We start from the raw sequence: 27,581 nt of genomic DNA, 5'->3' as shown, positions 1-27,581 counted from the left end.
CCAAAGGAATGTCTCCTGGAGTCTGGTTCATATTACTGTTTGGAGGGTGTGTTTGTGTACGATTGTGTGTCTCACTTCCTCCTCACTGGGACACGATACCGGACACCAACGTCTTAAAGAAGAGGTTTATTTTGGCTCTCGTTTTAGAAGTTTCAGTTCTTGGGTGGACCACCAGCTCCAAGGTAGGACAGCTTATGGTGGGAGAGAGCTGGTCGCACCGTGGCAGACAGGAACAGGGAGAGAGGGGAAGAGCGAGGAGGGGGGGCACAGTCAGCCTTTCCAGGCCGTGCCCCCGGGACCCACCGCTTCTGACCGGGACACACGACACTAACACCAAGCTAGCTCTCATGCCCCCAATCCAGCTATTCTCCAAATGTCCCACCCATGATCTAAGGAAGATCTAGGGGGATAACAAAACCTAACACGGTATAAAACAGACAGCTTAATACGCTTCATTTTATAGAAGAGGCGTCTTACTGTATATATTCAACTGTGCCTTGCTGTTTCTGATCATCATTATATTTGTGAGATCAATTCATGCTCTAAATGTACTGTATAGGCTTGAGCTTTAAAAGCCTGTGAGAGTCCTTGCTGGAAGAATGGGTTTCAAATTTCTTATGCCAGTATTTAGATGTCCACAGTCTTTCTTTGTCCTCCTTTACAATTTCATTTCCCCCATTGATTCTGGTCTGTTTGCTAACCATAATTATACAAATTGATTTCAAGCTTTTTTGACTTGCTAACATACTCCTACATGGACTTTCAGCTTCTTAAAAATTTGCTTAGCGTAATAGTACATGAACTTTCAACTTTTTTTGATTTCCTGTGTATGTTCTCTTTCTTTGGAATGCTTTTCTTCTTTTTCCTCTAGCCGTCAAAGCTTATTATAATGTTTAACATCAGCATAACAGTTTAATTCTTTACATACTTATCTTTATCTTGCCATTTATTTATACATTTTAAAGGGATTACAGTGTACATTAATTTGCATTTTATGCCTCAGACCATAATCCTTTGTACAGACTTGGTTTTCATTAAATTCATTGGATTAAACTTGAATTTTGATTTTATTGAAAAGTGTATAATCTTAACAATCTTCAATTTTAAGACTAATACAGTAAGGTGACTAACATTATCCAATTATTGATTTTCCGCTCTTCCACAGCTATTATCTACCGAAAAAGTTCACCCAGTGCAATATCGAAGAGTATCATGACTTCCTGAATAGTGGAGGTGGGGCCTGCCTGTTCAACAAACCTTCCAAGGTAATAAGTATGATCAAGAGTTATTAATCATTAATCTCTTTAATGTTATAAACAAAATTTCAGCCATTGGGTCTATAAAAAAAGCTTCTCAATTTGGCCTCTCTACATATTCTAGATGGGCTAAACACCTACATTTTCAAATCAGCTTTAATAGTAGGCATTTTGTACTGTTCTGAGGTAATAAAATGCAGATAGAAATGAAGTTCATTTGTTTTCTTTATCTTGTTTTGTTTTTGCCCCTAATTAATTAGGAAATGTCTTTTTATGAGAATGTGTACACCTTCATTCTGTCATCTCAGCACTGATTTGTGAATCAATATTATACATGTAGCTAAGAGCAAATATTTACTAATTTTGTCTTATCATTATTGGATAAATTATATTCAAAACATAATAAAATTGATAAATAAAACAGACCTAAGTGTATTTTTGGACAGCCTAATAATTGCTCTAGTCTCTGAGGCAAATTATCATTGCCACTTTCTGCAAGGCTAAGTTAAGAGTAGGTTCTGTGTTTCATTTTAAATAGATCAGTGGATATATTAATTTTTGTTATGCTTTTCATTTCTGTGAAATAACTTTAAGAAGAAAAAATAGTTAAGAAAGAGCTTTTCACAGATGATTAGACTTGAGCCTCACAACAATTTTGGAGTGCTAACTAATTAGATGAGTAGCTGGTATTATTATTATGCCTAAGCAGTTATGCCAAGATTTTATTTTATTTTGGTGCTGTAAGTTAACCATAGAACTTCACGGATGCTAAGTACTTGCTCTTACACTGAGCCACACCTCAGCCCTGTGCCAAGATTTGAATCCAGACATTCTGACTCCAATCCCGTTACTGCTGACTGAAACAGGAGTCAGGAATCTGTTAGGTTTGGTTTTAGAGATTAGATGCTCTTTATATTTTGGTCCCTGCTTGGTATGTGTGTTATACATGTAAATATATGTGGAATGGATATATAAATAAGATATTTCTAGATTTCTAAGTTCTAAAAGTCATGCCTTTTAGCTTAGGGCAATAAAAATATATTTGAGATGACTGGAGGGTATGGCGTATAGAGACATATAGGCGTGGCAGTTAGGACTCTCAAAATCTTTGCTGTTGATTTTTCTGTATTTTAGTTTCCTCTCTGGTTTTTGATTCACAGCTTCTTGACCCTCCTGAGTGTGGTAACGGCTTCATTGAGACTGGAGAGGAGTGTGATTGTGGGACCTCTACAGTAAGTCTCTGGTCATTTTAAAGATGACGGCTAGGTAATTCAGGGTCCTTCTAGGTCCACACACTCCAGTGCACAGAGCAAATATTATGTTTGGAAATTTCATAGAATTTGTGAACGAGAGATGATTATTGTGAGTCTGCATACTTATTTTAGAACATTGGTACTACTAGGAAGTTTTAGGAAAATGACACCGTTTTCTGATGTTTTGCAATGTTTATCTTTCTTAGGAATGTGTCCTTGAAGGAGCAGAATGTTGTAAGAAATGCACACTGACGCAGGACTCTCAGTGCAGTGATGGTCTCTGCTGTAAAAAGTGCAAGGTAAATAAAAGCTGATCAAAGATGAATGAACAGAGAGTACAAGTGCTTAAATTGCTACGCCTAGGAAAATATAATGTAACAGTAATACTAGTGTCTAAATAACTAACTGCTGGCAAGATTTCCCTGACATTTTATGAGGTATAGTTACCATTATTTTTCTAACCAATAGTGATTTGCCCAAGTTCTTGCAGGAAGTAAGTCAGAGAGTTTGGGCCCAAACCCTGTCAGTCTTCAGAGGCTGTCCTGTCCTTATTGCCTCCCCGAGGAGCAGGCCGAGGAAATGAAAACATTACTAATTTTTGAATCAAGCTTACCTTTCTTTGTGAAGCCAAGCAGATATTCAGTAGATTCTTCTTTTTGCTGAGTTTGGTGCATCTCTTGCATTTGCTGTTGAGGGAGTAGAAAATATACTTTAGCTGTAGTAATATGTTACATGTCTTACTGTGCATGGAATTGAGACTGCATCTTAACATACTTATCTATCCTCACATCTGTTTTCAGGTATTTAACCTTTATGTCAAGACTAACGTTATGTAGGGCTTACTTTGCCCTAAGAACTCAAAATCTTTTTTTTTCCTCTTCTTAGATAATACCTGGTATAACATCCTACATTGTTTTTGAGAGTATCTGTTTCCAGATATGCACATTTTATAGATCAGAGGGAGGCCTGTCAGGACCTCCATGTAGCACCAAGCACTGACACTAAACCACTGAGTCTGTGCCTGGCACCTCAAGATCTCTTGAGTCTCCACTGTGCCACTAACTGCCCTGTGCATCCCCCAGACCCACCAGAGACTGTCTGGCACAGCTGCTGGAGTCTGTCTGCCACCCAGTTACGGTGCCTGGCCTGTTAAATCTACACCAGGTACACTTGAGCCTTCACCTAGAGTCCATTGCCCCATCCCCTCCCTGGGCCTGCTGTCACAGACGGGTGTTCATAGAGGGGGACCCCTCACCACATAAAACCACAGGCTATCAAGAGAGGCAGAGAGGATTTGTTGGATTAATGGCTAAAGGTTCTCGGGCCAGGGATTTAGCTCAGTGGCACTGCTCCTGCCTTGCAAGCACAAGGAAGGTCCTGAGTTTGATCCCTGGTACTACCAAAGAAAAAAAGGACTAAAGGTTCTGGAAGAAAAACACTCATTTGGAAATACATAGGAATTTTTTTCCTCTGTCTTCTCTTGACCCAATTTTCCCCTCCCTGTTTGTATGTATTTATTTATTTATTTGGTGGAGTTTGGAGATTTATTGCCCATTCTCCTCTCCCCTCTTTTTATTATCACTTGTTTTATTTGTTTCATTAGGTCCTCCTTTTATTCCCTTTTCTTTCTCATTATCTCTCTTTCAATTTATTTCTTTTTTTCTCTAGTTTGATCTCTATTTTTTATATTTATCCTTTTTCTTGTTTTTTTGTTACTGTTATCTAATACTACTAAGTTGTGTCTACTTCTTAATAAGATCTTTTATTTTAATTTTATAACCTTCCCATTTTTTATTGCTTAATATTTGAAATTCTATTTTTGATGCTTCCTTTCCCCTCGCCCTCTATCTTTATTAGACCACTAACCATTAATCTTTATGAATCTGAACATAGTTAACTATACCATTCTATGTTTGGATAGTGTTCTAATGTTATTGGAAGTAAAATTGCTCTATTGAGTAGATGTTTATGTACATCAATATCTGGTTTGTCTTAGAATTTGTATTATAAATATAAATCTTATTTCTATGGTTAAGTATGGTATATTATTAGTTCTTCGTGTTTGTCATTATCTAGTTTGCTTTTTTTTTTTTGGTACCAGGGGTTGAACTCGGGTCCTTGTGCTTGCAAGGCAAGCAGTGGAACCACTGAACTAAATCCCTGGCCCTCTAGTTTGCTTTTGATGCTGTTGTTATTGCTGCTTTTAGTATTTTAGCCAACATAACATGGTTATTTCTGTCAACTGGTTTACTTTGTAAGTCAATATCTAGAGGGCCGGAGGTTATGAACAATAGTTCAGCCCATTGCTGAAGAACTGGAGCCATTTGTTGGGAGTTCTTGGGGTCTTCTCTGTAGAGGATGATGTCATCAGAAAATAATAATTTAACTTCTTCCCTTATATCCATGTCCCTTTTCTTTCTCTTGTCTAATTTTTCTGGCTAATGTGTTGAGGGCTATACTGAACGGGAGTGGTGATAGTGAGTATCCTTCTCTTGTTCCTGATTTTAGAGGAAAAGCTTTCAGCTTCTCTCCATTTAGTATGATGCTGGCTATTGGTTTGTCATAGACAGTTTTCATCAGATTGACATAAAGACCATTTATTCCTATTTTCTTCACGGTCTTTATCATGAATTGATGTTGGATTTTGTCAAAGTGTTTTCCTCCATCTACTGAGATGATCATGTGTTTTTTCCCCTTGCTTCTGTTTCTGTGAAATACTACATTTATTGATTTGTGTGTGTTGAACCATTCCTGCGTCCCTGGAATGAATCCTACTTGGTCATGATGTACAAGCTTTTTGGTAATTTACAGCATTCTGTTTGCCAATATGTTATTGAGGAATTTTGCACCTATATACATTAAAGGGACTGGCTTGTAGTTCTCTTGTTTTGGTTAGGTCCATTTCTGGTTTTCTAATCAGGGTAATGCTTGCTTCCAGGAATGACTATTTTTTAATTAATTGAGTTTATTGGTACATTTAAGGTATACAGTACAATTACGTTCATTATTGGAATCTTGTACCTTTACATGACAGGTCTTGGTTCTCATTTTTCCCCTTGTCCCTGCCCTCCCTTCACCCCCTCCTCCCCTCCCCATTTACAGACACTTTATTTCCATTTTTTCATTTTGTCATATTTTTTTCTTTTCCCTTATTAGCTTTCCCCTCCCCTTCCCATTTTCCCTACACCTTTAGACCTTTTCTTCCTATTTCACATGATCAATTAATATCATTAGAATCTTATGTACTACTATAGTTTTCACACCAGAGAAACTATAGGAATCTTCCTGAAAGAGTTAGAGTCTCTGTACTACAGTGATACGTGCATACCCGTGTTTATAGGAGCACAATTATAATAGCTAAATCTTGGAAGTAGCTTACATATACACCAATAGATAATGAGAGAAAAATGAGGTATTATATACAATGGAGTACTACTCTGCCATAAAGAAGAATAAAGTTGAGACATTTTAGATAAATGGATACATTTTTTAAAAGTAATTTTATTGGTACATTTTAAATATACATAATGATAACATTCATCCTTTGTGCATAGACATGATACCTGTACATGATATATCTTGACTCTTCTTTCTTTCCCCCATAATGGCTGCTCCTTGAGACTATAATGGTAAATGAAATAAATCAGACACACAAGTTGAAATGCTGCATTGTTTTTATATATGAGAAACCAAAAGTGTAAATAAGGAGCAAGGTAAGAGATAGATATTAGGGGGTAGGAATATCTTTTTCAAATGGGAAGGGGAACAAGAGATGGAAGGAGGGAGGAAGGAAGGAAGGAAAGGGGGATTTAAAAAGAAATGAAGACCACAGTGATATATGCACATCCATGTTTATAGCAGCACAGTTTGTAATAGCTAAAACTTGGAAACAGCCCAATTGCCCATCAACTCGAGATTGGATAAAGAAGATGTGGTTTTCCTATAAAATGGAGTACTACTCAGCCATAAAGAATGAAAAACTAGAGACATTTATAGCTAAATGGATGCACATTGAGGCCATACTCTTGAGTGAAATAAGTAGGACACACTTGAGTAAATACCAAATAGTTTCTCTGGTGTGAAAAACTACAAGTGTAAATAAGGTTCAAATGGTATAATTGCGAGTGTGAACTAGGAAGAAAATGGCTAAAGGGGGAGTGGGAAGGGGAGGGGAAAGGAAATGAGGGAAAAGAAAAAATGTGAAAAAGAAAAAAATGGGAACAAAGTCTTTGTAAGTAGGGAAAGGTGAAGGGGGTGAAGGGAGGGCAGGGGTATGGGGAAAAATGACAACCAAGATATATCACGTAAGGGTACAAGATCCCAAAGATAAATGTAACTGTATTGTTTGCTTTAAATGTACAAATAAACTTAATAGGGAAAATATACTAAAAAAATAAAAAGAAATGAAGAGAGCTCGGGATTTAGCTCAGTGGTTCCACTGCCTGCCTTGCATTTCCAGGTCCCGAGTTTGATCCTGGTACTGGAAAAAAAAAAAAAAAAAAAAAAAACTAAAAAAAGAAATGAAGAGAAAAATTGGAGATAGAACTTTTGCAAATAGGAAAGGGGAAGACTTGAAGGGAGCAGGTGGGGGGAGGGGAAGGGGACAAAAAAAAGTATTAAGATGTGTTATGTACATGAGCAAACTCCCCACAATAACTGTAATCATTACATACTGCAAACATGTACTAATAAAAAAGTAACAGCTGCTGATAAACAAACAAAAAGAAACTACCATACTGTCTTTTATATGCCAGAGATTATTCTACACACTTTATGTCATCTTGTATCTGAATTTCTCAACCCTGGCACTATTGATATTGTTGACTGAATAATTGTTTTTAGGCAAGGTGTATCTTCTGCATTGTAGGATGTTTGGCAGCATCCCTGGGCTCTCTTGGATGCAATCTTACCAGAACTCATGACCAAAAGTATCTGGACATTGGCTTAATATCCTCTTGGGGGCCAGTTGTCCCCTGGTTGAGATCACTGTCTTACACAGTGCTCATAGGCACACTTTCAGGTTTATATAACTGAGAGATCCCTGACCTAAGGAAGTTAAATAATCTGCACAGACTCCCACAACCAATCAGGAATAGATTGCAGCTGCATCCTAGAACTGTCAGCAGCTTCTGCTGTTTTCACTCTAACACAGTTCACAGGGAACTTGCCTTCTGGCAGCTTCCTAAAGACAAGCAAGGCACTGGTAGAGATCTTTGAGAACCCTCACTGCAAAAGAAAGATTAAACCAGATGTGACACAGACATTCTTTCATTTTAGCTAAAACAACTGCTTCTTCTGTTGGCTCTTCTAACTGCCATAACAAGGAATCCTGAATCATTTATCATAATCATTGATGTTTGATTCTGCACATCTATAATTACTTGTTTTCTTGACCTAGATAATTAGGCTCTTTGTGATATAGTCATTTCAAAGAACAAGCACAAAGTAATAAAATGTAAAAACCTAAAATAAAATGGCATGATTACTGGCCCACAAAATAACTACAAGTCCAGTAAAATCCTTTTTGCCACTCCTTGAACCGTATCTCTCCACTTTAGTCCCCACTCTGAATTTGTAGGGGATGAAAGACAGGGTAGCCAATGGAGAATGGGGAATTGAAGATCAAGATGAGGAATTGTATGTATCTCTGGTTTTCCACATGTATTTATAATGATTTATCTGTAAGCCAGGGGTTGGCAAACATTTTTTGTGAAGGGCAAGGTAGTACACGGGCTGTGCGGCTCCTACAGTCTGTTGCAGGTACTCAGCTCTGCAAGGAGCCGTGGAACGTACAGAAACAAGTGTGTGCTGGCCCTCAGTCGATTTCTGAACCTCTGCTGTAAAATATTGCTTTCTTATTTGTTTATTATTTTCCTCCTCACATTGACAGTTCATATAGGGCAAGTTGTGGTTGACTTATTTACTGCTGTATCCCAGCACTGCTGTGCTTTCTTCTCAAAGCCTCCCTGAGGTTCCCAAACATTTATATAGTCTTATCTAAACTTTATCTCAACTCTGTTCATATTTCTACTTTAGATATTCTGAAGTCGTGGCTTGTGCCAGTTTCAAGGAAGAGGAGAATCAGAACATACTAAATTATTTTGCTGACTTCCTTATTTTTGTGTCCCAGTTCCCCACATTAGAATGCACATTCCTTGTTAGCTCCAGGGTCCCGGTCTTTTGTTCTCCCCTGAATCTTCAGGGGCTAAAACAGTGCTAGGTACATCCTTGATGAATGTATGAATGAATGCAGATATTGTTCACCTGTCCTGAGAATGATCTTTTGAAATCCTGATTGGAGTTGGCAGTGGCCCCAAGTGATCTAGGTGTGGCCAGAGTCTCTAGTCTCTGTGCCTGCAAGGTTCTAACCTGGGAGGGAGGAAGTAGCTCATAAGGAAGGGAGCCCCAGGATATTCCTGTGAGCAGACACAAAGGACCAGAGGAACCAGTCCCTGATGTTAGCACTGTGCAAAGGGAAAAGGAAAGTGCTTGAAGACTGGTGAATATAATAACTTCCTGTATCTCTGTTCTTTTTGTCATAATGAGTGTTACAAACGTGTGTGAGAGACGACCTAGACACAAGCTTTATGTGAGCCAAAGGCTGATTTATTCTGTCTGGGAACAGACAGACAGAGATAGAGAAAGATGTCAGCCATTGGTGGGAGAAGAAGTTAAGTTTTTAGAGAGTTTGGGGATTGGGTTGTACTCCTAAGGAATCTGGAGTGGAACGCCTGGGGTCAGAGTTCCCAGGATGTCAGTGCAGGAGTGTAGATAATATCGGACTTCTCGGTGCTGGGGAGATTGTATGTCGTGTCCTAAATATCTTTGTGGCCATCTGTTCCGTTTACTGAGGGCAGTATGGCCCTTTAGTGGTGTGCTATTGTTTGTGGAAGTTGCTGAGATGGTCTCACTCAGGTCAAGCGTGACAGTGAGCACTCTTGCAATTTATAAATGCGAGCGAGGTTGAAAAGTTATAATAGAACTGCATACTTACAAAAAGTATTTGAAGTGATTGAAAACAAAGAAACATAAAACAAAACCCATAGGGACAAATAGACACTGAAAAAGAGTAAATAGCGAAGATTTAAAATCAATGTAAAGATTAGGGGGGTAACTTGGGAGGAAATAGCTTTGCTAGAAAGTTAAACTTACGTGATTCAGCTGAATTCTTGATAGATAAGGCCAGAGAGGGATAGAGAGACAAAGACAGAAACATAGAATGAGAGAGAATTATGTGTTTGAAGTATTAATAAGAATGGACGTTAGGGCTGGGGATTTAGCTCAGTGGTTCCAGTGCCTGCTTTTCAAGTGCAAGGACCTGAGTTTGATCCCTGGTACCCCCCTCAAAAGAATGGAGGTTAAAGCCTAAATCTAAATGCTACTTGGCAGTAAAAATTACTAGAAGTAGGACTCCCTCATCCTTCTTAATGGAGATGTGCCGTCAAGCAGTATGCTGTTTTAGCAGAATATTTGAGGTTTGTGTGATGACCACAGAAGTCATCCCATACACAAGAAACTGTCTCTTAGAACTATTTAAAATAGCTTTGTGTTCAATAATGGTGGTTTCCCCGACTATCGTCTTAAAATAGTTTAAGGTATTTCTAGCCAAACTATCTTTATTTTCTTTTTAAAGATGATTCTGTGAGAGTTTTTGTTCCTTCTACAGTTTTACACGTTGATTTTTCCTTCACTTTAGTTTCAGCCTATGGGGACCGTGTGCCGAGAAGCAGTGAATGACTGTGATATTCGTGAAACCTGCTCAGGAAATTCAAGCCAGGTAACTCACAAAACAATTTCCTCAAACCCTAGAGGAAAAGTCGGGGGTGTCTTTAGCACTCTGACTTCCCGCTGAAATGCAGTGGACAGGATGTGCATGCATTTCTTTCATAGCATCTTTCTTTATGTTTCAGGATTTTAAGATTCAATAATCAACGTTCAGCGTTATTTTGTCTTAATATTAAATTAGCCTGAAACTACATGCGTGCCTTAAATATTTTGATTTTTGGCTTTAAATGCATAGTAAAAGGCATTTTATTTTTGCCTACTTAGTAGGAAGAAACAAAAGATCCGCCTGGCTCACAGGGCCCTAGTGTAGGGAGCCCTGAGAGGGAGGTGCCCTTTCTCTTGACGATAGTGGCACCACTTCCACCATTTGTAGCTGCCCCTGCAGTTGATAAGTTAGTTGTAGATAGACACACTGGGGAGACGGGGAACTGATGAGGGCTTCAAAATGTCCTGCCCTCACTTTGCACAGTAGTGCTGGATTATAAAAATGGCCATGCAAGTTGAAACCGTGCCACGTAGCCTGAGTTCACCGCCCCCTGAACTACATAGCCAGACTCTGTCTCAAAAAAACAACAAAAAAACCCAAACCAAGCAAAAAAAAAAATCAGTGGAAAATATTATGGCTGATCTATGATCTATAAAATATGTATCAAGGCTAGGTATTTACCAGTAATTCCAGCATTGAGGAGGCTGGGAAAGGAGAATTGCCTTGAGTTCAAGGCCAGCCTGACTACATAGTGAGACACTGTCACAAAACGACACAACAACAACAACAAAAAAAAAAAACACAGAAAATGCATCAAACTATTAAAATCTCTCATTGTTTTTTAAGGTGGTGGGCAATGAAAAAATATTTAACACACTAAAAGGAAACAATAAAAGTTATTTTTTGTAAAAATCTTTTGAGGAGTAGTTTGAACTCTGCTTGCCTCTGGTTGGAGCCTCAGGGTACAAGACTGAGCTCTGTTCTGTGCTTTCTTGCATTGTCTGGCTCCCGAGTTTGGTCAGCGGTCAGTCTCTTGTCCTCATCTTTCTGGGTCGTGAGATGCTGTCAGGGGTGTAGAGCTGCATGTGAGGTGTCTGGCTGGCATCACTGCCTCAGGGACGTCCTTGTTATGTCTCACCCACTCTGTGTATCATGCCAGCGAGCCCTCCTTTGCCTAGTCCCTCGGGTTGCCTCTCTGGAGCCTTCTGGCCAGGAGGTGTCAGCATCTTCCCCATAGTTGGCTACTACGTGTTTTTATCAACTCCTTTTACATTCAGTTTGAATTTCACTGCTGGCATCACCGCTTTCGCTTTCATTTCTCTTTTGCATTTTCATCTTTGGTGGCCAGTGCCTTCTTTTCAGCTATCTGTTTTTGTAAAATACCACATGATACCTCCAAGATACAGTAGTGGCTGAACCACGCACTGTGCTATCTGCACTGAGCTGAGGAACAGAGGGGCAGTGACTGCATGAGGATGAAAGGAACCAGAAGGGTCAGTGATTGCAGCGGGCATCTGTTACGGCCCGTGATCAGTGACCACAGAGCTAGTAGAAAGTTTGCACTCAAGTGGTGATAGTGTCCAGCGCAGTGAGAACTAAAACGGGGACCCCCCATTGTTTTAGTTGGACATGTTATTTAACAAGACTGTAGAATGTACTCTACATCTCCCAGCTTTCCCAAATGATGATATAGCTACACATTTTCTGTCCTTACAATAATAAATGTAAAAGTTACCATTTGTTTTATATCCCCACAAGAATGCTTTATAATTGTTTATGGTTGCTTCAAGGAAAAATAATGGGATTATAGAGCCTGTGTTTTTCTAAGGTTAATTCTCAAGTTGTGATTTGTGTGAGAGGGAGACACTGCTTCTCGCAGCACAGGAGAGGAAGCCGTTTCCTGCTCCATCCTGTGGGCATCCTGCCTGCCTTTGTCCTGTGCCTCCTTTCTGTCCTTGCTCTGAGGACCAGTGCATCTGCGTGAAGCACTGCCCTTAAACAGATCACGCCCTGAGCCGACTGCAGGCAGCCCTGTTCATTTGCTGCTGTATAATCCACTGTGTTTGCCTCTGGTAGATCCATGTTTTAGGGGTGCAAATGGTTGTATTTCCTCTCGCTTTTTTTTTTTTTTGAGACAGGGTCTCTGTCGCTCAGGCTGACCCTGAACTTAAGGCGATCTCCTCCCTCAGTCTCCCAAGTGCTGGGATTGTAGGCATGTGCCACCACCCCTGGCCCTTGCTCTCTCTTGAGATCTTCTTATTTGTAAATGACTTAGGAGATGGAAGTGTATTATCAGATGTAATTTTAAAAATGAAAACGTAAGAAGGATGACCCTCAGCCTGACGTTTCACTTTTGTGCCTTTTTCATAGTGCGCCCCTAATGTTCACAAGATGGATGGGTACCAGTGTGATGAGGCTCAGGTAGGTCTCACCGCTTTCACATGTGCCACCAGCAAGACACAAACACTGGAGTCTGATCAAAACAGGATTAGTTTAAGTGTTTTGTAATCAGTGTGGAAGATAAAGTGCCTTTATAATGTGTTGATTACTTCCCCGGTTGTATTTTCTTTATCAGCTCTCTGATTTAAACAGGCATTATTGCACTGCTAATGGGAGTTCCCTTTTCTGTTTTAGGGAATTTGCTTTGGAGGAAGATGTAAAACCAGGGACAGACAATGCAAATATATCTGGGGACAAAGTAAGTAATTTTAAAAAGTAGGACATCAGGCAAACTTTATAAGCATAGGAGGGCTGGAAGTAAATTTTTTACAACTTTATATCCAGGGGGTTCTCAAAGCTGTGAAAGGTCACCCCAGGAGCACCTTTCTGGAAATTACAGAAAGGTGCCTTCCCCGGGAAGGCGAAGCCCCACACTTCTGGGCCTGATGGTGGTGCCCGAAATGAGACAGAAGGTACAGCAGGACAACACATGGCTTACAAAACGGAGCAGACTGGGTCTCCACGCCTATGCTAAGAGCCCTTAAACAGACCTGTATAGAAGATGGGGGCGCACAGGATCCCGAATCGGGCACCCTTAACTGAGATCCAGCACTCCCAGCAGGAGTTGTAGTTTGCTCATCACCTATCTTATCTGAACCCTCCCTAGGATGACCTTCTGTATCAGAAAGTTACTGTGATTTCCCTCAGAATTTGTCAGTGTTGGCTGGGTGTGGTAGTGCACACCTGTGAACCAGTACTTGGGAGGCTGAGGCCGGAAGATCACTGAGTTTGAGGCTAGTCTAAAATGCATAGCAAGACCCCAAACAAAAGCCAGCAAAAGAGAATTTGTCAGTGTTTCAGAGGAAAATCTGTAACAGTCATACTTAAATCATATTATTTAAATTATATGCTATTTAAATTTATATTTAAACATTGTATAATCTGTATTTTTCTACAAGTATTACTGGTCTGCCCTTTAGAAGCAGTTTTGTCCTAAACGCTTTCAGAAGACAATTTTTATTAGGAAAAAAACTTTAAAAAAATGATAATCTTTAATTGGCATAGTCTGTCCTCCTTTGAGAAAAAGTGCGTGTTCTCATGGGGTACTAGGAATATTGAGAGGAAGAAAAAATTTAGCCTTGCAGGTTTATACTCTGAAGAAGGAGATGCAGTTTTTGTTTATTTCATTTGAATAGAAATAGTAGCTGTTAATGAGAAATAGGAAAAGAAACCACCAACATAATTTTGTTGTTGTTTTTAATGTATAGAGGTTGAGAATCCATTATCTGAAATGCTTGGTATGCAAGAGTGTTTCGATTTCAGATTTTTTATGATTTAAAAATATTTGCAGATAATGAGCTGTCTTGCGTATGAGATTCAAGAATAAACACAAAATTAATTTACTTTTCATATATACCTTATGCACAAAGCCTGAAGCTACTTTTATACAATATTTTAAATGTACCTATGAGTTTTTGCCTGTTTTTATTTTTGTTTTTGGAGTTTTAGATCAAACCTAGGGCCTCATGCATGCTAGGCAGATGTTCTACCCCTAGTCTTATGCCTGTACCTCATCACATGAGATCAAGTGGAATTTTCTACTTGTGGTGTTACGTTGCCCTTCAAAAAGTCACCAGTCTTACAGCATTGGGTATTTCATATTTTGGTTAGGGTTGTTCAGCCTGTACCAATGCTTTTTTGTCTCAGAATTTAGCATGAATTTCATTAAAAGCGTAATGAAATTGTTTTTGATAGCTGTTAAGAATTTAGAAAACACAGCCAGGTGTGGTGGCATACACTTGTAAACCCAGCACTCAGAAGGCCGAGGCAGGAGGGTCGCTGCAAGTTCAAGGCCAGCCTGGGCTACATAGTGAGTTCAAGGTTAGCCTGAATTGCATAGTGAGACCGTGTCTCAAAAATAACAATAGTGAATTAGTAAACATGGTAGAGCTTGTGCCACTATTTCTTAAATCTAATTACAATGCATACATATTTTAATAAAATTGCCTTTTTAATTCATATACTTTGCTGCTTAAGAAATTCATGCCTTGTATCTGGCACTGAGTTTGAAGCCCATATGCAGGAAGCCATTTGATTGCACTATCCTTCCTTATTAGCCAACTCCTGAGCAGTGTTCTTGCAGTCTACAGCCTAAGTTCCATCGAAGATGTAAAAATTGTTGTTTTCCAAATTTCAAATGAATCATGAAAAAATGTGCCTAAGCCTAGGATGCTGGTGGTACAGGAGGAGTCTTCTGAGCTGTGGTATAGTTTTTACTTGGGGTCTCGATAGCACTGTGATGCAAAGGGTCCACGAACTGTAGCTTTCCCTGCTGCAGACATTTTGAGCAGCTCACATTTCCTCCCTCACTGATAGTTCTGTTCTGCTTCAGAGGTGATGGCATCAGACAGATACTGCTATGAGAAGCTGAACATCGAGGGGACCGAGAAGGGCAACTGTGGGAAAGACAAAGACACTTGGATACAGTGCAACAAACGGTGAGGGCAGCTGTTGGCCCAGAGTGAGTCCCGCAGGCGACGAGCAGGGCTCCTGTTCTCTGCTCCCGCAAAGCACACTCTTGCCCACTCACTGCACTCTTCCCAAGCCCGTGGTACCACAGGAGTTCCCAGTCCTTGACTGGTACCCTGACTTCTCTCCCAAGGTCTGTGTCATCTTTACAGCAACAGAAATGTTTCATCTAGAGGATACCTCCCAGCACCTGGAAAATAAACATTTAAACCACCAGAATATATACTCGATGCCGTTGAATGAATTAACGGGACTGATTGTCCCATTTTTGCCAAAAATCTCAAGGTCTCACTCCCCGTGTAGAAGCCTGGGAGTGGAATCCAACCCTTCCTTTCCTCTGAGTGTTGTCCAAACAGCACATCATGGCATTTCCCCCTTGTGCTTTGCCACCACCTATTTGTGACGCACTTTTTCTCTTTTTTTGGTACCAGGGATGGAACTCGGGTCCTTGTGTTTGCGAGGCAGGTGGCGGAGCCACTGAGCTAAATCCCCGGCCCACACTTTTTCATTTCTGTATTTTGTCATTACCCCAGCTAAGACCTGTATTCACTCTCTAGCCGTTGTTCTAACATTCTCTTACTGTTCTGTACCAGTGGTCACCAGAATGCTAACATCACGGTGATTTATTCCTGCCTTCTTTTATGTCAGTTCTTTGTTCAAATTTCATTATTTCCACATAGCTAATTGCTGGTGAGAATAATACCCAATATTTTCTGGGTGCACACTATATAAGACACTATTGTGTTTTGCGTCACATACACTCCTTACTCTTTTTGGCATTCTTTTCTGTGATTACAGAAATTGAGGCGTAGTTCATTTACCCAAGGTCGTGTAGATAGGCTGCACTGTAACAGAGTGGAGCTAAGTGTGCTGGTGCACGCTTGTAATCCCACCCATTGGGAGACTTGGTGAGACCCTGCCTGGGGGGGGAGGGGGAGGGGGAGGGAGAAGAGAAGGGGAGGGGAGGAGAGCAGAGGGAAGGGAGGGGGAAACAGATCAAGGGGCTGGGATATAGCTTCGTGGTGGAGCAGTCCTGCATTCAATCCTCAGTACCACAACCAAAACGAGAAAAGAAAAAGAACTGCTGTCTTAAGTAATAAAATGGAATTGTATCTTGGCACTGTACCTTATCTACGATTTGCCCCAGCCTACATTTTTTTTTTTTTTTTGGTGCCAGGGATTGAACTTGGGACCTTGTGCTTCCAAGGCAGGGGGCAGCATCCCTACGCTAAATCTCCGGCCACCCAGCCTACAGTTTTGATCTTCTCTATTCACTCCAAAGTCTGGCAAACTTTACTGTTCCTCATATATATATCACATTGGGACCTGCATGCCTTTTTGTCCTATTCCTTCCTCGGGAAGTTTTTACACTCATACCATCATCAATGAAAAATTTATTTATCCTTCAAATTCAACTTGAAAATATTTTCTCTGTTCCTTTTCCTGATTTCTTCTTGAAATAAGTCTTCTCCCTTTTCTCTGTACCCCCATGAGCCTCTGTGCTGTTCTTATGTCACTTTTCCCCAATGACATGTTTTATAGCTTTTATGTATGTGATTAATTTTTTCATCCAGAGTATAATTTCCTTGAGCATATAGATCATGTTCAATTTTCTTTATATGTTTTACATTACTCAGAAAAGTTAGTATTACATAAATGAAATTTTTAAAAACTTGAGTGAATATCTTTTCTTTGTTTAAAAGCACTTTTGTTTGTGATAGATACAGCAAAATAATAAAAATTTAAAAATTATTTTTAAACAATGCATTTATGCATATTGTTTTCTGTGTTGGTGATACAGATACTAAGTTTTCTCCTCTATTAATTCGAAAACACTTTCATATATAATCTTTCTGGTCTGCCAATCAATACTCACAAGGTATTTAATAAAATATGTTTATTATTTTTTTAACAATAATTAAAATATTAGACATAAAGGATATAAAAGATTTTAACATCAGTGAAAATATCTTTAAATTAGAATCATATGTGATAGTAGGAGAAATAACATTTTTAAAAGGTAGTAAGCCTTTGTGGTTGGGGAATCTATAAAACTTGTGCAACATAAAATGTTTTCTTTGATTCTGGGAAGACAGGTTACAGAAACATCTGTATTACAAAAGATGCTCCTCCAAAGGCCATCCATTTCCTTATCAAATACTAAATAATAGTTCATCATATGATATGTGATGGTATGTCTTATGTAAAGAGATTCTGACAAAAAATTCTATTTGATAATTTTCTTTAGATACTGTTTGAACTATTGGATAATAAAGGAAAGATTAGAAAACAGTTGGGATTTTTCAGAGCAGAAGGCAAACTAATCCAGTCTTTGTTTTGCTTGGCACATAAGTTAATAAAATAATTGATAAAAAATTCTAAAATTCAAAAAGATTATCATTCCAACTGTACATGATTTGTTATCTTTGCAAAAAGAATTATGTAAATAATCGGTACTCTTTCAATGCAGGGATGTGCTTTGTGGCTACCTTTTATGCACCAATATCGGCAATATCCCAAGGCTTGGAGAACTGGATGGTGAAATCACATCCACTTTGGTTGTGCAGCAGGGAAAAACATTAAACTGCAGGTAATTATCCAACCATTTCATGAGAACACCAGTCATCTTACTTCCCATGTTTGCAGCTTGGGAAATGGTAAAAGGTGAGATTTCAGTTGAATGTGAAATATTATATTGTTGCTGGGGTTATGTCTAGTTGGTTGGTAAAATCCTGCAGGGTTTGTTTAATCTTACATTTCCTTCCATTAAGAAAAATGAATGGTTACTTCTAAGCAAAGTCAATGATTCAAATATATGGATCTTTTCTTTTCTCCTTTCTGAATTCCCACTTCAATGGCTAAATGGATCTTTTTGAGAGTTCGGGTATCCGTAGGAAGGTACCGAGAGGGAGAGCAGACAAGAGCAGCACAATTTTGGAATCGTTATGTTGCACGTGACATGAGAACTGAGGGGAAGCCTTGTTCCTCAGTCGGTATTGGAGAAAATTGAGATCCAGTCCAAGATACGTTGTCACTTTCCAGAGGATTCAGAAATTAGTAATATCATATAATTCTGGAAGAGGGAAAAAAGGAGTTTGGTGGTGGGGCTGAAATAAAGACAGATGAAAATCTGTTAAAGAAGCAGTTAGATAACACAAAAGAGAGCAAAATAAAAGATAAACTATATGAAACAGGGAGATAGACCTGCAGGTGGGAAGGGGATCTAGAGCTGTAGGAAGAGGAGGGCAGGAAAGGAAAGCGGAAGTACAGAGGATTGTGGTGTCATATGTATAATGTACCAACTCCTCACAATGAATATTCGTTATTCGTTGTAAGCTTGCGCTAATAAAAAAAAGGTGCCATTGTTCAATCTCCATGTGTTTATATATTTTCTACACTTTCTCTTGTTGTTGTTTTCTAGTTTTATTCCATTATGGTCTGACAGAAATGCAAGAAATAATTTTGAATTAAAATTTTTAACATCTGCTTTTGTCCTAAAATACGGTTTATTTTGGAGAAAGTTTCATTGGTAAAAACAAAAAAGCCTATTTTACAACTATTGGATTCACAAAAAAAAAGAAAACATATTTTCACTATGCAAATTTCTCCAAAATTACTCACCTATATCCTTTCGTAGGAAGCTCCTAGAAATTGTGCCCCACCAAAATGAAGGTGTAGCCGGGGATTTAGCTCAGTGGTTCTGCCACCTGCCTCACAAGCACAAGGACCTGAGTTTGATCCCTGGTATCAAAAAAAAAAAAAAAAAAAAAATTCTGATAAAATGAAGGTGTAAGCCAAGGAAGACAGATGCAGGGGAAACAGGAAACAAGATGCCCACCATGGAGATAGTACAGTCTTAAAATGGATAGTGAGGGGAATCTGAGATTTACATGTTCATGCAGGTACTTGGGGACAACCAGAACACACAGGAGCAAGTCAGAAACTCTGGGAGACATTTTCACAAGAAGATAGTATGACATTCAGCCATATCTTCAGCAGGGAGTTCGACAACCAGCAAGGAGTTTGGATTAGCTTTGAGTTAATGGTGATAAATTTTTAGAAAAATGGATAAAGGAACAACAAACAAAAGACTTAGTAACTTAAAAGAAAACAAAAAATAGTACAGGAAAAGGGTTATATCATAGAACTGAATAACATTCATGTAGTTGTAATAATGTACAAATTTATTACTGATTTAAATATTGATGAAAAAAATTTATGTGAATGGGGGAAAGAAAAAAATACATTCTCAATTTCCATACAGGGAAGTCCATAGACAATACTAAAATTGAAAATAAAATGTAGTAGTAAAATTCATTTCAAAACACGTAGTGTACATAAATAAAAGAATCAGTTAAGAGTAGAAAGTGGTTTTTCTACTAAAACTATATTGGGGTTTACTGGTTTGTATTGGGGTTTACTATATACTGGTTTACTGCATTTACAAAACCAATTTGTCTATTTGACTCTTTAAGTGATGGACCTGTTTGTTTGTTTGTTTATTTTTGGTACCCGGATCAATTTCATGACCTTGTGCTTGTGAGGAAGGTGTGGTGCCACTGAGCTACATCCCCAGCCTGGGCCTGTATAATTTTGATACAGATAAAAAGAATGGGGGTTTTAATATTAACATTCACATAGCTACGTATGATAAATTGATTATGGCTATACATGTTTTAATAATTTTATTGTTATATTTAAGTATAAATACATTGATATTCATCATTGGAAATTTGAACCTTTCCATAGTCCCTACCTAGGGTCTCTGCACACTTATCAGTGGTATCTGGATGAGCCTCTGGCTGTTGCTTGTGCTCCTATGCAGCTCTTTTCCAGGTGGGCCCTTGACTGTGGCCAATGCTATGGGGTGGCCGCTGGCTGAAGCTCGGCTATACATGTTCTACTCCTGTCCTCATTGTGGTCACATCTGTGTAAACTGTGAACTTGCTATACTGAATAATACATATTTAATGTTTTTGGAATATGTAAACCCAAACTGTTTTTCATCCTTTTCTGAAATACATTTGAAATCCTGAAATCTACTTGTTAAAATAAAATGTAGTAATTATATCTTATTGGACTTGTATATAGTAGCAATGGCAAAATAATAAAATCACTTGGATCAGGTCCTTATATTTTATATTGGTTTCTCTGAAAATAATTCGATCCAAAGATTACAATGTTTTTTTGACTTACATGTTGAACATGCTTAATGCTCCTGGCTTTTATTAAATTATAAGTGGAAATTAGAAGTGATTGCCTGCTTTCTCGTTTTTAGGCATACTGTCAAGATGAATGCAAATTAATGGAATCTTATTTTCTTTTTTGTGCCTAATCTGTTTTTAGTGGTGGGCATGTTAAGCTTGAAGAAGATATTGATCTTGGCTATGTGGAAGATGGGACACCCTGTGGTCCCAAAATGATGTGCTTGGAACATAGGTGTCTTTTGATGGCATCCTTCAACTTTAGTACTTGCCTAAGCAATAAAGAAGGCACTGTTTGTTCAGGAAATGGAGTAAGTATTCATTCAGTGCCTTGACCTGGAGAACTGTTCATTTCTTTTATATCACAGAAATAAATATAATCCTAAAATGCTTATTTCCTTAATTATGGAAAACATGTATCCATGTTTCTGGTTGATATGTGAAAACTAAATTGATCTTGGCTATTTGAATGTTTTTATTTTGTAATCTCAGAATGCTCAGGACTAAGAAAATGGGCAACTTTTCCAACAAGTCGTTTTCTTCCTTTCTTAGGTTTTTGTGTTTTCATATAATATAATGTCAGTTTTCTACAAGTGACTAGGACATACATCTTAACAAACTATAATGAGGTTTTTTTAAAACAGAGTAAACACGGGATGATGGCCACGTTATTTAATTTCTGGTATGGTCTGAGCACTGATCAATCAGAACAGACCATAATAACGGCGGTGGCTATACCAGTGCCTTCCAGTTGAAGATGAACCTTAGAAATAAGAGCAGAATACTTTAGGGAAGCAAATTTCCTACAGATGAATAGAAAGAATGGCATTTGAAAGCTTTTTCAGTGTACTCTGTGAGTTATATATCAGATAATGTAATTCATGTATGAATAAGTTTAAAGATCATTTTTTCCATTTTCAGTTAGGAATACTTGTGCTAACGAAAAGATCTTGTTCTTTCTCTTTTAGCATGTTCTATGATTTTCTTTTTATCCCCATTCTAGATTCTTTGCTTAAACTGATTGTATTATCCAGGTTGAGGTAAGGGATCCTGGCCAGTTCATGTAATGTGCCTGAGAGATACGCCAAGAAGGTATTATTAGGGAAGTAACTAGCTGTCACTCCTTGACAAAACTAGGAATTCTTAGGTGACAAATAAAGAAAAAACAGAGTAAGTAGCTGTGCTTCTGTTATAAAAATCTGCTAAATCTTCTTTCCTTAATCATTAAGAGGATTTTAGAGAAAATATTTAGGGGAGGAATAGACAAGAATAATGGAATTATTTTTTATCACTCAGGCTGATATATGAATTATCATATTTTATTCATCTGAAAATTTTGAATACAACATTCAGAAACCAAAAATAGTTGTGTCCAGTAAACATTGGTCTAATAAATTAGTAAGAGAGGAAAAGGCTCTTTTACTAATCTGATGGTAAATAGGATCCGAATAATTTACAGTAATTGTGAATGATACAGAAGTGTAACAGACTATGTAATTTTAACCTACAGTCACTTGATGCTATATAAGTTACAGAAATTAAAATGAGGAAGTAAATGTTCTTTACATACTATGTATGTATCTGGTGATTAAGCTCAGTGGCCTTGCAGACCGATGGCTTTGAATCCTTACTCTGATCCTTACCAGCTGGGTAACTTTGCACAAACTCCTTAGCTTCTTTGTGACTCAGTTTCTTCCTCTGTAAAATGGGGTTAATAATGGTGGCTAATTTATAGGGTTGTTGTGAAGAATACATGGATTAACACTTGTAAAGCACTTTAAGCAATGTGAGGAACACAGTGAGTATTCAGTAAATGTTAGCTGTGCTGTTTCTTTTGGCCACTGCAGGGTGCTCGGTTCTTGTTTTTGTGTCATATGATCTGGAAGCTGATGCTTGGAGAAGCCAGTGACCTGACTAATCCTCTGTTAAATTTTATTGTTCCCCGGGGATCAGGTGTTACTCCCTAGAAAAAATTTTTTTGAGGTAATAAAGTGAGAAATAAAATAATGAGTGTTAGGAAGAAAATACCGATAAATTTTCCAGTATCATCAAATTCTAAGCACTTAATCAGTCGTTGAACTAAGAGAAGGAAAAGTAATTTGATTTTTTAAAAAAACCACAACCTCATTCAGGGAGGAACTTTTGAAAATCTGTTCTCCTTTTGACCCTTCTCTCAATCTCAGAAATTTTAAAATGCGCCGGTTATGGTGGCGCACGCCTGTAATCCCAGCACTCAGGAGGCTGAGGCAGGAGGATCGCTGTAAGTTCCAGGCCAGCCTGGGCTACATAGTGAGACTCAGCCTCACCCCCCTCCCAACAAAAAGGAATTCTAAAATGTTATGTTGATATCACCCCAATTAGAAATTATTGTTTATTCTTCATACCTCTGGCCCAGAGAATTAACGTTGCTTTGACTCTGTTTCAGCTCTGCAGTAACGAGCTGACGTGTGTGTGCAACAGGCACTGGACAGGTGCGGACTGCAGTATCTACTTCCCTTATGACGAGGATGCAAAGACTGGAATCACTCTGTCTGGCAGCGGTAGGTGCTGACTTTGGTACTGCTGCACCATCGTCAGGAATGAGGAAAGAGAGATGGCCCTCAGTTCGCTTGTCTCAGGCTATCGCCAAACCCTGGCATCTCTTTTGCATGAAGAAAGTCTCCTGTTCTAAAGGGAGAATTTTATATCTAGAAGATTGAATACGGAAAATAGTTGAAGAACTTATTTATTTAATTTTTGGTTTTTGAGACAGGGTCTCTCTATGTAGTTGAGACTGACCTGGAACTCACTGTGTAGCCCAGGCTGGTCTCGAACTCACAGCGATCCTCCTGCCTCAGCCTCCCGAGGGCTGGGATTACAGGTGTGCGCCACCACACCTGGCTGAGGAATTTATTTTAATTGCTTTGTTATAGAGTCTCATCAGTTCTCAGCTCCACTTCTAAAGCCTGAATCAGAAGTAATAAAATATCCCTTTGAGTTCAGTCCCTGGTACTGGTGTGCGGGGGGAGAGAAGTATATCCCTGATCAAGGTACCTGGAGAGGTTTGAGGACATAGATCAGAAGTGGTGGGGAGGGATCGTTCTAAAAGCTAGGATGTCTTCAGTGGAGAAGAAGAAATTAAATGCAGATAGGTAAAAGAACTCATACCTCAGAAGTAAATTTTTTAAGTTATGTCATCATATCAGTGTTGCATGTTTTTGCATAAAATAATGCTCACGTTCTGAAGTCCACTTGCCCCCAAAGGATGAGAAAAGGAACATACTTATTTTAGTCAGTTAGACAGGTATGAAACCTAAAGTAACATGACTGTAATAAAAAACGTCACATAGTGATTAAGATTTTGGGGTCCTCAAACATAGCAATGATGAATGGTAGAATGGAGCTTGTTCCTCCTGCCAGTGCAGGGATGAAGATATTTATAGGAACACGGGGTTTAAGTGTCTTAGTGAAAGCCGTGCTGTCCCTTAGAGAAGACCGAGAAGAATACCTAAATTTATCGATACCTGTTAAACCACTGGAGAAGAAGGCAGGAACGGCAGGTGCACTACATCTTGCTGACGGAGAAGTCCAGTGACCCAAAGGCCCGTCCGGCAGCCAGAGTGAGCCTCCTACTGTCCTTCTTCCGAGGAGAGCCAGTCTCTCTTTCAGCCACCCAGCACTGCTGCTAAAGGACGCCTCAGGAGAGGAGCAGAAAAGGCCAGCGCAGAGCCGCTGTGGTGTAAATCACTGACAGCAGAATGGGCCGCGTGGTATCAGAGCCCAGCCGCAGACCTGCCTTTTGTGTGCTCCTGGTCCTTCCCTTGAGCTTGGTGACTAAGCTTTGGACTCACTGGGCCACGTTCACTGCCAGAGCCCACTCCAGCATGATGTCTCAGCCTGCCTGCAAGTGGGTGTGACTCAGCCATGCCCGTACTGAGTGCTAAGTGAACTGTGCCCTGCATCCCACCTGCCGGGCCTCTGCCTATCTGGTGGCTACTCCCTCTTGTCCCACACCAGCACCAGGCTGTAACTCATCAGCCTGCTTTCCCTCTCCAGGGTGCTGTAGCCATCTCTGCCCAAACTGGTCGTTATAAGCCCAGCAGTTTAATCATCTGTACATCTGAGCACTTTGCATAGCAACCTCTAGATGTTTGTTCAGTTAAAAAGCTTAGGTTCATTATGAGAGATAAAATAAGACACACAACCAGCAATGGTGAAGAAACCTTGCTTTAGTTGGAGTGATAATCAGTGTAACATTTTAGACTTTTTTTTGTTTTGTTTTGTTTTTTGAAGCAGGGTCCCACTGTGTAGCCCAGGCTGGCCTCCAACTCACCAGAGATCCTCCTGCTTTGGCCTCCCAAGTGCTGGGATTACAGTCATGCACCACCACGCCCGGCACATTTTAGAATTTCTGAGATTGAGAAGAGGGTCAAAAGGAACACGGATTTTTAAAAAATTCCTCCCTAAATGAGGTTGTGGTTTTTTTAAAAAAATTATTTTTTCTTCTTTTAATTCAACAACTTCATGCTTTCCAGAAAAAATATATGGGAGATAGAACTGTACAAAAGGACAAATTAAAAATACACAAAAATTTAATTGAAGAAAGTTGGTGTGGCTTGCTGAATTATGATTGATTTCTCTTTCTTTTGAAAAATACCTGTTGCTTAAAAAGCCAGTAATGTTTAATATGGTGCTTATAAATCTGGACAATACAGTTTCTGCGAGAAATTTCTATCCCTGATCCCCCTCCGTCTTTTTCTTTTCCAGGTGTTGCCGGTACCAATATCATCATAGGCATAATTGCTGGCACCATTTTAGTGCTGGCCCTCATCTTAGGGATAACTGCCTGGGGTTATAAGTAAGTGAGATGTCTCAGTGTTACTGTAAAAATATGTTCAAATATTTTGACTAAATGAAAATGTCTAGAAAGTTTTATAACGCTGGCTACATATACTTGGGTTGAACATCAGGGTTGCCCTGGGCATAGTTAGAATTAGTAAGTTTGTTTTGTTTTAGATTTTTGACACGATTCTTTTCTGTTCTGAAAGAACTGAATATCATTTTACGGTCATCACAGAGAACTAGAGCCAGCCTAAGTTAGTGACAGAGCTTCCCTAGACCCAGACTCATACTCAGCAGTCCGGGGAGGATGGTCAGTGAGGGAGCTCTAGCGTGGCTTCAGTGACCGCTGCAGCAGGAACAGGCAGTTGTGTCCATCATAGAGCAGCAGCAGCAGACTGGGCCACCTTGCCGTAACGTTCAGAATTACGAAATTGTACGCCCGAAGGGAGCTCTTCTCCGTGTGATGGTCATCTGATCTCCCCTTGCCTGGTGGGCAGGGTCGGGCCCCTCGCTAGTCGCACTATTTCCTCAGGTTTCCCTGATGCCAAACTTGCACAGTAATCAACACCACAGGCGTTGCTGCTTGGAAGTAGGCCGGGGATGTGTCTCTAGCACTGAGCCTGCCTGGCAAGCACAAGGTCCTGAGTTTGATCCCTGGTACCACAAAAATAAAGAGAGAAAGAACAAAAAGTAAAATGTGTTAAAAAGAAAGATACCGTGCTTATATTTCCCTCATCTGATGGTTCCCTAAATGAAAAATAATAAATTGGCATTTTTTTTCTTATTTTCTGTTTTTGGTTTTTTTTGGGGGCGGTATCAGGGATCGAACTCAGAACCTTGTGCTTACGAGGCAGGTGGTAGAACCACTGAGCCAAATCCCTGGCCCTCAAACTGGTATTTTTACCCTCATCTGCCCGTTCTTATGATGTGGGTAGAGTGGCAGGTCAAAGTGCCACAAATGAAATCCATGTGGACACCTTAAAATTCTGTTTATGTTAGTACTGGGGATTGAACTCTGGGTCTTTACACTAATCTGCATCCCCAACCCTTTAAAAAATGAAACTTTGTTTTTTTTTTAATTTTGAGACAGGGTCTCACTACTACCTAGCCCAGCCTGGACATGAATTTGTGACCATCCTGCCTCAGCCTCCCAGAGTGCAGGGCTTACAGGCATGCATCACCATGCCCATCTACATCCTTGATCTTTCAGTAAGGAACTCCAAATAACTCAGTTCCTTGACCTTTCTAACATGTCTTCAAACTATTAACAGTAAAGTTGGTCAAGTATGTCAAGATAGAAATTTAACTATTTTGAAAAAAAAATTGACTCACACTGCACTGCCACACCCTTTAGGACAAATTTTTGCTTAAGATCAATTTATTTTGAAAGTCATATAAGTTTATTTTAGTTTATGGTCAAATAAAAAATAGTTACACTTTGAGAAAATCTTTCTAGTGAAAAGCTCGATTGAATAAACAGTAATGACTAAGGAGGTCCATGAGAGCCATGAATTAACTTATTCTTATTTACTATACATGGTGAAAAAAAAAATCCCAGTGACCATTTCTGTTCTTGTATTTGAAATTCTTAGGATTGGCTGTAGCTGAGAAATTGTATTCCAGAAGGAACAAATTATGATTTTACTTCTGTGAAATGCAGTTAATGTGTACATAAATTGATCCGTTAATCTTATTTTATTAATTAATTCATTCATTATTTTATTAATGAATGAATTAATTTTATTAATGAATTCTATGTATCTGTAAACCAGTATTTAAAGTAGGAATGACTTTAGGCCATTATTGAGTGTTTAATATAATGAAGTTGATATGAGAGAACAGTTTTCCTTTAAGAAGTACAGCTTATGTATACTTTTAAAAGTGAGTAATTATTTGACTGTATCATCACTGACCTTTTCGTGTTACTTATCCTAATGATCACATGAATTATTTTGCTGTGTATTCGCCATGTTAATTCTGTAACTGAAAGTCCTGTTGTAGAGATCTTTCTGTGAATGCTAGAGCTCTTATGTTTAGTGTTAATGTATCTGTGGAGACACTAATTTTTGTGTTTTTCCCTCTTTCTTCTTGTTCATGAAAAGAAACTATCGAGAACAGAGGTATGTAATAAGAATAATCTGAATATATAACTAAAAGGTTTAACTCTTTTTAACATTGTTGAAAATCATAATGCATTCATAAATCAAGTTTACTTTGTTTTTATGCAAGGATGATCTTGAAATAATTTTAAATTTTATTATTTTATAGTAGCATATAAAAATTTAATTTTTTCCATCTGAAATAAACT

At 38.9% G+C, this 27,581-nt stretch overlaps 1 protein-coding gene across 16 annotated transcripts in view; it reads left to right on the top strand.

Moving 5' to 3' along the window:
* Adam22 (ADAM metallopeptidase domain 22) overlaps window positions 1-27,581 on the top strand; it is a 198,934-nt gene that overhangs the window by 141,876 nt on the left and 29,477 nt on the right. For all 16 annotated transcript variants that reach the window (XM_033758657.1, XM_033758650.1, XM_033758644.1 and 13 more), the window contains 12 exons: window positions 1,166-1,265; window positions 2,417-2,488; window positions 2,716-2,808; window positions 10,206-10,286; window positions 12,651-12,701; window positions 12,915-12,978; window positions 15,112-15,217; window positions 17,719-17,838; window positions 20,595-20,763; window positions 22,878-22,992; window positions 25,199-25,289; window positions 27,376-27,393. In XM_033758657.1, coding sequence (XP_033614548.1) covers window positions 1,166-1,265; window positions 2,417-2,488; window positions 2,716-2,808; window positions 10,206-10,286; window positions 12,651-12,701; window positions 12,915-12,978; window positions 15,112-15,217; window positions 17,719-17,838; window positions 20,595-20,763; window positions 22,878-22,992; window positions 25,199-25,289; window positions 27,376-27,393 — 1,080 coding nt within the window. The remainder of the gene's footprint in view (window positions 1-1,165; window positions 1,266-2,416; window positions 2,489-2,715; window positions 2,809-10,205; window positions 10,287-12,650; window positions 12,702-12,914; window positions 12,979-15,111; window positions 15,218-17,718; window positions 17,839-20,594; window positions 20,764-22,877; window positions 22,993-25,198; window positions 25,290-27,375; window positions 27,394-27,581) is intronic.

Source organism: Fukomys damarensis, unplaced genomic scaffold (genome assembly GCF_012274545.1).
Source record: "Fukomys damarensis isolate Sample0158 unplaced genomic scaffold, DMR_v1.0_HiC HiC_scaffold_4, whole genome shotgun sequence".
Taxonomy (NCBI): Eukaryota; Metazoa; Chordata; class Mammalia; order Rodentia; family Bathyergidae; genus Fukomys; species Fukomys damarensis.
This window is presented reverse-complemented; position numbering and strand designations above follow the sequence as displayed.